This window comes from Symphodus melops (genome assembly GCF_947650265.1).
Source record: "Symphodus melops genome assembly, chromosome: 5".
Classification (NCBI taxonomy): Eukaryota; Metazoa; Chordata; class Actinopteri; order Labriformes; family Labridae; genus Symphodus; species Symphodus melops.
Window position 1 is genome coordinate 16171821 of NC_136695.1, and position 13490 is coordinate 16185310.

Below are 13490 nucleotides of genomic sequence, written 5' to 3' on the forward strand. Positions count from 1 at the left end.
TGATATCTGAATCATTTTGATCACATGCCAGTGGAAACAAACACAAGTTAAAAAGAAGAATAACAGGGAAACAGAGGGTGAAAGAGGAAAAAAAATAGCGATTGCAGCAAACGGAGCAGTGAGACAGAAACATAAAGGTCAGTGGACACAACGAAAGGAAGAGATGCTCGATGAGTTAGGAAATGAGTCAGGAACTATCAGGAAACAGGGATCAGAATTTAAGCATGAAGCCAAAGTTAGAGAAACTAAACATTTTCCAGGATAATGTTCTTGCCTAATCCGTCCATGCAAAAGTTCAACTGGAGGACAAAAGCTGCCTGTCAGCATGCACTGTTGTGTCTGTATCGCTTTGTTAGTGTAACATTACAGACGTGTCCTGATCATGAGGCAGAAAGTGAGCGGGAAACATTAAGGGCTATCGCCTCAGGCTCAATCAAACCGATAAGGAATCTCTCAGTGCGGTGGACTGGTTAATATGACACACAAATACACAAACGCACACTCACTCTCACACACACAAACACACCCACACACACACATGCACACACACACACACACACACACACACACATAGAGTGAAGGATTATATTACTCAGTTCAATCAGGCTGTTTGTTTTGTGGTTTGATCGTGAGGCTGAGCTGAAAATGGGAGAGAAGTAGAGGACAGCTGTGATAAGAGGACTGGACCAGACGTCTCTCCTGATCGTGTGTGTGTGTGTGTGTGTGTGTGTGTGTGTGTGTGTGTGTGTGTGTGTGTGTGTGTGTGTGTGTGTGTGTGTGTGTGTGTGTGTGTGTGTGTGTGTGTGTGTGTGTGTGTGTGTGTGTGTGTGTGTGTGTGTGTGTGTGTGTGTGTGTGTGTGTGTGTGTGTGTGTGTGTGTGTGTGTGTGTGTGTGTGTGTGTGTGTGTGGCGTGACAAGGCTCTTATTTAATGAATTGTAAATGGTGCAGTGCACATGCTGACAGTGTCACTGCTGTCACCAACAGCTTTATTGTGAGTCTGGTGGAAACTACAGCCTTCTTTGTGTGTTTCTCGCTCTCTCTCTCTCTCTCTCGCTCTCTCTCTAACCCCTATCCCCTGTTTTTTTATCCATTTCATCCCTCATATCTCCTTTTCTGTGTTGTGTCATCCCTCCATCGTTCTTGTTCCCCTTCTGTAATGCTCACAGTTACACAGAGTACACATGCGAACAACTGCCTCTTTCTTCCCTCTCTCGTGGCATGTGTTTGTGTCTGTGTCTCTCTTCCCCATCATCCCTCTCTGTAGATACAAGTGTGGCACAATGTCACCACTGTGTTTTCCACACTGAGGCTGCTGGCTGACAGAAACAGGAATGTCAATTACCAAGAATAACTAGAAAACAATAGTCCAGTAAAAATATGAAAAATGTTTGTGTTATGAACCAGTGCAGATAATTAGTGTATAGAATTAGAATTACTGTAGTCCAGCAATCAGGGCGTATTTGAGTCTGGCACATTGAACTGGGTCAGTGAACATCTAGGTAGGGCAATGACTTCAAACTGCTACATTTTTAATTTCCTCTAAATACGACTGCTTTCTCTCCCTCTTTCTCTCCTGTGGCGCTCCAGACCACAGAAGCGAGACCATTCCCTCCTTCTAAAGAATCTCAACAAGTCTGCCGTCCCCGATCTCTCTGTGTCACGCATAAATGGTCTATAAGAGGAAAAGACAGAATTCCTCTGCATGCTGAGTTTTCTTTGTACGTTCAGTTTTAATTAGCATAAATGAAGAGCTTTTCTGGAGTGATTTCAGTGCAGAACACTTGCGGGAATCAAGTGTCCCAAAAGTAAATTTCTGTGACCTTGAATGTTTCACTTAAAGCGTTGCTGTTCCAGATAAAAGTGCCCTTGCAGCCTTGGAGCTGGTTCAGTTAATTAGTACATTTTTGTAATCCTTGATTAACAGATCAGTGAACTTCTTCTTTAAAGCAACAACATGTAGATGTTCAACCTTAAAATTGGAGCTTCAAAGCTTGATTTAATAGTTTGGTCATTTTCAATAGGGAGAATGGTGTCTGTGCCGTGTCAGAGGCAGAGGTCATGAGAGGAAGAGGAGAGATGTAGCTAAGAGGAGAGAAATATTACTGAACCTTTTTCAGCATGGTTGTTTAGGCTCGCAAACATCTTTTACTGGCTTGGCACAATCTGCTTATAAACAAAAGTTGTCCAAGAGGGATAGTCGTAACACCGCTGTGTCTAAAGACAGCATCAAAGTGTACTAAACCTAATTCGTACACTTTGTTTCTTTAAGCTGACAGTGTGAGACCTATGATATGAAGCATGATGTCCTTGTGTTGTGTTCATGTTCTTTATGTGTTTCTTTAGTCTGCAGATGTGTGTGAGCAGATCCTTCGGGTAGTGTCTCGATCCAGTCGACTAGAAGAATTGGTCCTGGACAATGCAGGACTGAAAACGTGAGCAGAAAAAAGTGAACAGGAACACAGAGTTCTGTCTTGGAAATCAATTATAAAGTTGAAAGTTGAAAAGCCAACTCTGTAGCTTTGCAAAGGGGTGATGATGTGGGCTAGGTTTCTCCTTTTGTCAGCTCGGAGGAGGAATTATTCTTAATAAACCTTTAAATGTAAGTGTACCTTTTAAAACAAGACAAAACACCAGAAACATAAATATATGAAGCTAATGAAATCATGTACGTGTAAATTTTCACTATTTGCACTAGTTTATATCTATATTTAGAGGTCAACATGATGACCTTTGATTTTTGATGAGGTGAAAAAGTATATATTTGTAGTACACGCATAATAAATGCACTATGTTACACTCTGCAGTGATTTTGCCCAGAAGCTCGCAGCTGCCCTGGCCCATAACCCCAGCTCAGGACTCACCACTATTAATCTTGCCAACAACCCGCTGGAGGACAGAGGTATGATATCTGCTAATCCAGTCTAATCTGTAAAGATCTCTGACCTTTGATGCTCTCTATTGTATGAGGTTCTGTGTGAGAGGTCACTCCTCTACCAAAGTTAAATAGTAATCACATGATACTAACAATTTTCATTTAGATGTCAGATGTTGCTCACTCTAAAATCTGCTAACTGTATCCATTGTGTACAGACTGTACAAGAACCTGTGACAGGAACACAGAACAACAGTGTTGACAATCAGGTTTAAACTGTCACAGTGCCGTGAGAGAAATATATTTAATACATAATTTTACATGTAAAGTGCCTTTGAGCCCTCGTAAAAGCGCTTACAAATTAAATGTATTATTATTATTATTTTAATATCTCATCCCTTCTTTCCTAAGGCCTTTCAGTACATCCGGGAGACATGACTTAAAGATTAATTCCAACAAAAATTCAGGAAATCACATTTAAACATATAGCAGGTCACTATCGTCTCTGATGTTATTTGTTCCACTGTAAACATCTTTTACAATATTAAGATGTTTGGAGTCCTGCCATAATGCACATTTACAATTCATTTTATTCCACGTTTTTGTTCCTTTTGAATTTATTTATTTTCCTAACCTCTCAGCAGTGTTTGTCAGATATCCATGAAGGATTTCGGAAAACTTTTGGTTAAATATGCAACTGCTTTTTTTAGATAATAAATCTCTCAAACAAATGTCAACGTCTTCGCCTGCACAGTGGCTAGAAAAAAGCTTTGAAAGGAGTCAAATGGAGAGGAAGAAAACCATTGTTCATGTCTGTTTCCTGTCTTGTGCTGCAGGCGTCTCCTCCCTGGGTGCCCAGTTTGCCAAACTTCGTATTGGGCTCAAGCATTTAAACTTCTCCAAAACCTCACTATCACCCAAAGGTTTGTGCACTCTCTCGCTCCTCTTATCTTTTGTAACCAGGTAAAAAATAAAGCAGGTGGATAAACAATAAAGTTATTTAAAATTAGAATCAGAATAATTAGAATTAAAGCTAAAATATGGAGAAAATAACAATAATATAAATATTGTATCAAGATCAGCTGGCTGTCCTTATGCTTTTCTGTTTCCATGTCCCCCTGTGGTCACATCTTCCACTAATTTGATCAAAGCTACAGCTGGGATGTTAATGACACCTATCGTAATTAGTGCACTACTAAAACTGTTGGTGCAGGTGGGAGGGAGGGAGGGGAAAAAATGCTGTCTGTATTGTGTGAGTTTGGAATATCATTTTTATTTATGTTTTAATTTGCTGAATAGCTCTTTTTTCTTGGCATCACTAAAAACCCGTCCTCTAATGGAATAGGAAGTGGCTAAGTGTGTGCAGAGGATTTTACTTCATAAAAACTACATGGCATACTTCATTGTTCCTGTCATAATTTACATGTTAAAGAAGCTACTTTCACCAGTTACTTGGAGATAAAATTGTTGTCTCTGCTTTTAGGCCATCAGTAAAGAACATTTATTTGTCAGTCTAACTAAGAGTGCTGTGCAGCTTAAAATGAGCTGTGCTCGTCTAGATTAAAGCCCAATCTATAAACCCCCAAAGCCCCTTATGCTCAGGGCAGAGGTCAAGGATTTAGCTTTTAGTTTTCTTTTGCACTTTAGCAAGTAAAGTAAATATGTTGACTCTTTAAAGTCTATATTATTGTTCCCTGTTTCTTCTCATCTCTCTGGCTCTGTTAGTCACTTCACATTCACACCTTGACTTAGTGACAGTGGTAGTGGTTCAGAGTCAGTCTATAACAGTGCAATTTCAAGGGGACAGCTATGTGAATGATGTGACAGGGGTCAGTGTGGTCAAAAGCAGTGTGTCAGTATGATGCGATCAATACTTCATGTATACAAATCCATGTGTACAAAGACATGCATGCAATCGTTTCCCATCTCCTGGAATCCTTGTTTATCATTTGTACTCTTGCTGTTCCTCATGATGCTGTTTAGAAGTTGATAAATATTAATAACAGCCGATCAATGTATTCTGTCAAACTTCGTTATAATAAAACGGAAAGCCTCATCCTGAACATAGCGTGACACTGACAACCGTGAGAAGGACTGGTCTCTTCACTTTCCATGTATGCACTCTGAATTCTGCTCCTGCTCTTTCATTTCCTCTGCTATTTCCTTTAGTACCCTGTCAAAACATCAAGTGGAGATCTGAGCGTTGATGCTGACGCTGCGTGTGTGTGTGTCTGTTTCTGTGTTTTGTGTGTTTTAGGGGTGAACAGCCTTTGTCAGTCACTGAGTGCCAACCCATCCATCCCCAGCAGCCTGGTCCATCTGGACCTCTCAGGGAATGTCCTCCGAGGAGATGACATGCAGGTACACACATGCACGCCCACACACACACACACACAGAGCTTCTATTCCATCTCTGAGTAGGTATCGATAACATCAAATTGATTGAACCAGTTTAGTGCTGCAGTTGTGTGGCTGTCTTGTCAGGTTGTTATAAATCAGTTAGCATGTCACTCTGTAGAAGACTATTGACTCGCGTAATTGGACATCTTTTCAGACACGGGTATGAATTCTTTATTGTAAGGTCACAAATCAGGATCCAGTACAATGGGCAGAATCTAAGAGAGTCTTTGTCAGAAGAGCTGACAAGCCACAAAGCACTTTTTTTAAAGGAATACTTTTGCTCTTTTTGTAATCCTGTTTTGTCCTGTTCTTGCCAGGAGTAAGATGAGATTTTTTGCTTCCACTCTAGTTTAGTAGAAATAGAGCGAGCAGCAGCAGATACCAAAATGGGTGAGAACAGCTGGTCTTTTAAAATGCACTAATTTAAAGGAATCGACCCTGGATGTGTGGCTGCTTCATCGTCACGGCAAGAATCATAGCCAAGAAGTAGTTTGACCATGAACAGCAATAATAATAAATTATAATATTATATCAACTGTTTGTAAAGACGTGTTTTTGGATAAGTTGTGAAAATGATCGGAGGTTTGACATGGGAAATCAGAAATGATGGGAAGTTATGAAGCATTTGTACAGTAACTTTTCAACAGTCATGGAACAAAAAAAGAGACAATGAACATTTTCAAAAGGTTGCAGAAGTCAAACTCAACTTGTTGTCGAGTAACTTGTCACTTTTTGTTTCACTGTTTATATTTTTCCTCACATTCAGCATTTCTACCATTTCCTGGGTCAACCCAACAGCCTGAGCATCCTTGACCTCTCCAACACTGACTGCTCATTGGACCAGGTGAGTCACGTCCCACACTGATACTGCCTGATGCTCATAGGACAAAAAAATCCCTTATTACAACATCCTTTGGAAAAGAGATTAATGATTATCGGTAATACAATTTAAACAGGCCCCTACATGTTCAGAGAATTACTCACAGCTGTCCAACAACATGCATTAGATTTGTAGCTTAGCCGAAACTTCATTGTAAGATAAACTGTCAGACATTAATACATGTGTTGCGGCAAATATAATCCAATTTAACACCCCCACTTAATCTGTGTTACTGTGTTCTGCCAGTGAAGTGTTCTGAATACCGTATGTGATGTATTGATGTGGGTCGGAGAGCCAAATACCACTTATTGATTAGTCTGAGATGGAGCCAGCTGTCTGGCTGTCACTCAAATAATTGATTAGTTCCTCAATCATGTTTTGGCTTTCTAGTATAGCAGAGCACATAACTATTGTAACACAGTGGTGTACAGTGAGACTCAATGCTCTCTCTGTTTAAGAGAGTTGTAATGTGCTAAGAATTACAATGTGGTGGGATAAAAGTCAAAGATTTTAAAGATGTTTTCATATTAAGTAAAAAAAAAACAAAAAAAGCACAATTGATTGTTTATATGTATTTTTCAGGTTTGCTCGGCTCTGCTGCGGGGTTCAGTCCAACACCTCTCTGTTCTCAACGTGTCAAAGAGTGTCTTCCCTCACAGGTAAGAACCCTTGTTTATTGTGATTACAAACAGGGCAGGTTATCTCACAGACCGAAGTGTTCTACCTTTAAACCTATACAGTTATCAGAATCAGCCATCTTCCCCGTATAAGGAACAAAGAATACTTTTAAAGGGGTATTTAAGTAATTTAAGTTTAATTTTAATTTTTCAGTATATACAGTATGTCTGTGTTAAAAGTCCTGTGAGAAATGTAAATCTCCTATACATTGATGTGCGCCATGTGCATTTAGAGCAAAGGCTCTTGCTCTCACCTGCACGGAGGCTTTCCTGTGAGACTCCTTTTCATGGAATTGCAGTGTTGTTGTTGTTTTTTTACCCATGAAGACAGACTTCACCTTATAAGACTTGTTACATTTGGGAATATTTAGCCAATTTGTGTCTCAATGTTGTTGTGTGACACCTGCTGGTGACAAAGAGACATTACAGACAACAAGGTAGAGGATCAGATTCAAAAAGGTGTGCATAATGTACTGTATGTTTGTTTGGTTTCATAAATGTGCAAGATTTGTGTTTGAATTTGAGTTCCTGTGTAAGTGAATGTGTGCTTCTAAATGTTTGTGTGTGTGTGTGTGTACTCATTTTTAGTGTAACAGATGGGTTGTGGGTGGAGTTTCTCCCCATTATTATCTCACTTTCCAGTTTGCCTCTAGGGAGTTGGGGACAAGATCAGGGGAGGAGGGAAATAGAGGACAAGAGGGAGGGTCACATAGAGAAGATGGGGGGGGGGGGGGGTGGTTGCAAGCAGTATAATAAAGTTTAGACAGGTTACAGGTTTGAAGGATGTGGAAAAATTACCACTAGTTTCACATTTCAGGTCTGATTACTGAATTCTATTTTGGAAAAAAAAAGCTTTAAAGAGAAGTTGATGGGACGGTAAATGCTTGAAGTGATATTTTTTTCTGCTCTTTTTTTCTGTAGGAAAGGGAAAGAGGTGCCTCCATCATTTAAGCACTTCTTCAGCAGTGCCATGTCTCTCAGCTCCATCAATGTGTCAGGAACAAAGCTGCCGCCAGAGGCCCTCAAGTGAGAGAACAGTTCATTCACATTTAATGTGTCTGAGGAGACACTCCTTCTGCCCCACATTCTCTCTGACTGCACATTTTGTTGCTCAAACTCTGTTATGACCTTCCACTTCAACCCATCCACATTTAAAGCTTTTAGACTCTCAGGCATAGAGAATCATTTAGTTTATGTTGAAATAAGGATCTGCTGCACAAACAATATTCAACATCAAACATTTGTAGAAAAACCTTGACTTACAAGTAATGCATCTTTAACTACATTAAGAAGAAGTCACTTAAATTATTTGATTATTCTCTGATCAATTTTGAAGGTAAATGATTTAGCTAAATTGAACAAAATCGTTTCAGAGCTCTCCTGCTTGGCCTGGCTAGTAACATCAACGTGAAAGACGTTTCTTTAGACCTCAGCTGCTGTGAGGTAAGACCAAGAAATCAACTTCCTGATCATTTCAACTCATTACTCATTTCATATAAAGTGAATCTCCATCCATGCTTCATATCCAGATCAGTTTTGCACTGCAGTGATATCTGCCAAGGTGTTGAACACACGCACACATCAGAAAGCGTTTTCACAATTTATAATAAGGTGTTTTAATATTTACTAACACAGTGTTGAAATCTTAATGTTTCTATGGCAAAGTTAAATATTGCTTACACAAGTTGATACCTGGCTCCCACCACAGCTGTTCAATTTAAATGCATGGCGCTGTGATGTTGAATTAATATTGCAAGGGAATCTGAAGTGGAAGTAGGCTGCACAGTTAAATCACGATGCTACGAATAAAGTTGATTATTTGGAGGCATCTGTTGATTTATTTATTTTTTGTACTTTTTATTCTCCCTGTATTTAGTTTCTGTAGCACTTGTGAACTAGCACTTGTCAGTTCCAGCTTTTTTTGAAGTGTTGTGTTTAATAGTTTTGAAGTAAAACTTGTCCAATTCAAATGCTCCAATGCCATTTGACAAGCCTGGCTCGTGACACCATTAAGAGGCTGTCTAATGGAGTGCTTGGCAGGCAGCAGGTGGAGGGGGAGAGATGAACACGGGTGGGGGTGGATGGGGGTAGTTAGTTTCTGTCTCTGATTGTTTCATCACAGTTTCCCCTCTCACACACACACACACACACACACACACACACACACACACACACACACACACACACACACACACACACACACACACACTCGTGCTTGCCTGGCTCCCCTGCCTTCATCTCCGCCCCTGCATGCGCAGAAAAGGAAAGCTTGCTAAAGATTGAATGGAAAACACATGAATACAAATTACAGAGGAAATCCAATTCAGACTCCCAAAGTGAAGCTGTGGCGGAAATGATGCGTTCTGCCCTCTTTTTGAAGTCTTAATGAACCATTTGGTGGAGGAAGCCCAAAATCTGTGCTGTCAGTGTGTCGACGGCGCTCAAAATAAGGATCCTTTTAAAGTGCATTTGTACAAATGTGTGTGAATGTGTGAACAAGTATGATCATTAAGCTTCGGTGTGTTTTGTTGCTGGTAATTGTTGCCTCTGACATGCTGTTCTCTCACTTAATGCCTCTGTAAGCTTGGCCATTGTGTAAGTACCAATGAGCTCACACTTAATAATTAACATTTCATGCCTCCTCATTTGGATTTGCACATCTGTTTTGGAAGATATTTATATTTTCTGCCAATCCTTGTCTTCAAGGCGTCCATTTTTCCGTCAACATGGAATGAAAAAAATCAACTAGAAGCAACAATTAGCTGCAATTGTTTGTGTGTGATCTGTGTTGTTACTTGCTGGAGTTCCTCTTGCATGTTTGCAGTATTAGTTGTCTGTGCGGTGCATCTGTGTTCATTGTGTCTAGAGAAGATCCAGTCCATACCATTTTTCTTTCTCATGTCATTCAGTTTCTTCAACTGGTGCATCTGAAGATATTGAGTTCAAAAATATGCATGCTATTCATTTATTTATGTATCAAATCAAAGTAAAACAGCACGGCAGCACTGCTCAAACTGTGGACTTAAATACATCAGTCATCCTCCTTTACCTGTTTGGACTTTCTAGAGCCCAATGATGCAAAATTGCTGACATTTTGCAATCTCTGAGCGCACATTCTTTTTCATCTATTACCTCAAAAGTGTTTTCCCTGGTAAGATATGAATGATCCGAAAACAGTTATTTTCTGAGCTTAAACAGTTACATCCATTTGAGAGAAAACCATGGTGGTTGGCAGTGCAAGTTTCTGTGAAGGTTTGAAGAGTTGAAGGAGAATTGATGTTGGATGAAACAGTTAATTTAAAAACTCAGGGCATAGACTGACCTATTTGCAGGTACTTTCAGGTGTTAGTATCTCTTATTACTGAACTGTCTGATTGCGTCTCATGTACTTTACATTATGTATCTAGTTACATGTTTGAAGAATGTGCTCTTCTGTCTCTCAGTTGCGTTCAGGAGGTTCTCAGATCCTTGAAGGATGTATTGCAGAGATCCCAAACATCTCCAGCCTTGACATCTCTGACAATGGTGAGATAGGAGCTTCCATGCTTATTCAGCCTTATTTTTTTATCAACACTTACCCTAAACTCAAGCTTCATATCTTTTTCTACGTAAATCTACCTCAGTCAACTAATCTTTTTTTTTTTCTCCACCTCCAGGCCTGGATTCAGATCTGGCCACGCTGCTGGTGTGGCTGGCCAAGAACAGATCTATTCGACATCTCTCCCTGGGGAAGAACTTCAACAACATCAAGTCCAAGTAAGAACACAGTGGAGAAGCTGCACAGCTGATGTGTACAGATGTGGCTGAGAGAGAAACCCCATGGTTAAGCCATGGGTTTGGTTTGTTTGTGGCTTCGTGTGACTCAACTTATCCAACAAAGCACTGATTTGTCCAGATGCAATGTGGCAGTGAAGACTCTCTCACTACCTACTTAGTAGAATATAGTGAAGTAGTCACTATGAACAGAGATTTCCCAAAAAAATGTACATAAAAAATAATAAAATAGACATGATTAATTTTTGTGATGGTCATGCCTATAATGTAAGTAAAGCCTGTTATTTCTGATTCCCTTAATTCTTCCTTTCTCTTTTGCCTGACTTAGAAACCTCGCCCCAGTGTTGGACAGCCTGGTCCATATGATTCAGGAAGAGGAGTCGGTAAGTTTTCTCGGTCTGGCATTTGCTGGGAAGAACAAATCATTTCCACCAGCTGCTCTACAACTGATCTCTGACCTCTGGTGTGAATATAACTCCCTCCAGTGATCAATAAAATATCAGATTTAACTGAAACCATGTGGTGTTTGAGAGCCATATGGAACCATTTGTGCCGTTTTACTCACATATACTGTGCATGGTCAGGTGTATAAAATACCACAGTTGGTTATTACTGTGTTAGACTCTCTGCTGATGATGATCAGCTGAGTTTACAATTCAAAACCTGTGTGTGTGTGTGTGTGTGTGACGTGTCTCTTTGGAACCGCACAACCAGTGCACATGTGCAGATACAGATAAGAGAAGGTCTGTACAGATAACAACTGTCAAATTGTTTTCAGCCTAACAGAGTGACTTCTTTTGTCTGTGTGTAGTCGGCAATGACAGTACACAATCAAACACTCCCACAGTGTAAATACGCTAACGCACCTCCAGTCAGCACATGCACTTCGTTGTGTCCTGGCCTCAGTCCAGGCTGTTAAACCTGGGATACCTTATGGCTGCTGGAGATTTGGGAAAGGAGCCACAGGTCAGACTTGAGCCCAGGCCACCCTCTAGGAGAACTATGGCCCCTGTACATCGGGCAGGACCTAACCACAAGCCATCTGTACCCCAAAATTAATAAAGCTGAAGTTAATCATCTCTCTAATAAAAGGAGAAATTCTTCAAACGCTTAATCTTGCAGAGAATAGAATGAGACGAGTGATATAACTCAAATGTGTCTGCTGTAAAAGAAAAAAAGCAGCTTTGGACAGCAGATAGTTCACAAGCATGAAGTTAAAGAAGTAAATGCATTACAACACATGACCAAGAACAACTGTATATCCTCAATCTCTCAATAATATTAAGCATTTAAGTGTTTGAGTAAAGGCAATGAGTGATAGCATCCTTTTCCCCTCTGCCGGGCAAATGAAGACTATCGTGAAGAGATGGGATGTTATATTGCTGAGCATACACAGCAGGATAAATGACTTTCAACAGAATATTAAACACTGTTCATCATTTTATGGAAATACAGTTAATGGAGTAATCTGTCTCTGTTATGAGGTCATTTTTATTTGCATGTCTTTGGGCACAGTTTCTCATTTACTTGGTTTTATTAATCACGATGTGTATGCATACGCAGAGATGATGATGTCATTATTGAAGTGATTAATAACAGAGAATCTGAGCTGGTAAAAGTCATTCACGTATAGATATCTAATCAGATATTAGAGACTATCCATTTTCAACTATTACTTTATCACCCTGATTTTTTATTTTTTTTTGGACTGGGTTTATAATGCTACTATGACATTTTTCAAAGATATTCATTGAGATCCAAGTGTTGCACTGAAAAGAAGTGTTGGAACACAATGATAGGGATCTTGTTACTGATTTATATCACTGGAAAACAAATTAGCTACCGTGTCCTTGGTCCATAAACTGTTAAATTTGCATGTTTAATGTCTGCTCTGAGCCTCACAGGAGCACAAGCAGGCAGTAAATAATTCGCTGTGCATCTTCAGACCAGACATAAAAAAGTGATTTTTCTGCCTTTATTGCCATGTTGATGCAATTCTAGCACGCACTCATGAACAGATGTACATTTATGCATAAAGAAAACTCAGTTTAACCTCACCCCTTTGTTAGAGACACGAAATATTTTCTAATCACCTAAATCACAAATCAGTCTTTTTACTGTTTGGACCCTTTTTTTGAACAGTATAGCACAACAAGGAATGAACACTGAATTAATGTCCAGAGTTCTTTTTCATTTTCCACTGAAGAAAAGAGGCTCCTTCTACTTTCCCGTTCCCTTTTTTTTTTGTGTGTATCAGCGTACTTTAGCATCTCTGTGCTGTTAGTGGGACATCCCTCATGTTATCCAATGTGGAGGAGAGTGACTCCCACTTGATATCATATTTAGATTTGTTCTCTGGAAATTCTGTAAAGGAAAGATTTAATTCCAACACATGTTCTAAACGGGAAGTGTGGGCTCAATTTTTCACACTGGATTTACTGCTTTTTTTTTAGATAGCTGCTAACCCACTAAAGAGATAACGAGTTCAAAGAAACCTCGGTATCTTCTGTATTTTTCAAACAGATCATAGAATGAATCGAGCCTTTACAAAAAGTAAAACAGGAGCTTTCATGAACTCAACTATACTAAAATAGAGCCAAATCTGAGCCACATACTGAGTACTACTGTTGAATGCAGCATGTACTGCATACTGCCTCTTGCATACTGCGTTCAACAGTAGTATGACTACCAGTCTGTGGTTATTTATCAGTATGGTCAGGCTAAGATGGAATCTGCAGTCGGCTGGGCTGTTGTTTACTTTCAAACTCAGCTGCAGTGTGGCACCCACTTATACTCTGAATAAAATGTAGATAGTTTGGTTTTTATGGCGGTTGGCATCCATAACGTTGTAATAACTCGATGTACTGGATGTCCCATATTTCAGTC

At 39.8% G+C, this 13490-nt stretch overlaps 1 protein-coding gene across 4 annotated transcripts in view; it reads left to right on the plus strand.

Annotated features, from left to right (window-relative positions):
- carmil1 (capping protein regulator and myosin 1 linker 1) overlaps positions 1-13490 on the plus strand; it is a 62833-nt gene that overhangs the window by 32907 nt on the left and 16436 nt on the right. For all 4 annotated transcript variants that reach the window (XM_079344970.1, XM_079344971.1, XM_079344972.1 and 1 more), the window contains exons 10-20: positions 2345-2433; positions 2806-2900; positions 3710-3796; positions 5131-5234; positions 6040-6117; positions 6736-6812; positions 7752-7856; positions 8204-8273; positions 10274-10355; positions 10487-10586; positions 10933-10987. In XM_079344970.1, the coding sequence (XP_079201096.1) occupies positions 2345-2433; positions 2806-2900; positions 3710-3796; positions 5131-5234; positions 6040-6117; positions 6736-6812; positions 7752-7856; positions 8204-8273; positions 10274-10355; positions 10487-10586; positions 10933-10987 (942 nt within the window). The remainder of the gene's footprint in view (positions 1-2344; positions 2434-2805; positions 2901-3709; positions 3797-5130; positions 5235-6039; positions 6118-6735; positions 6813-7751; positions 7857-8203; positions 8274-10273; positions 10356-10486; positions 10587-10932; positions 10988-13490) is intronic.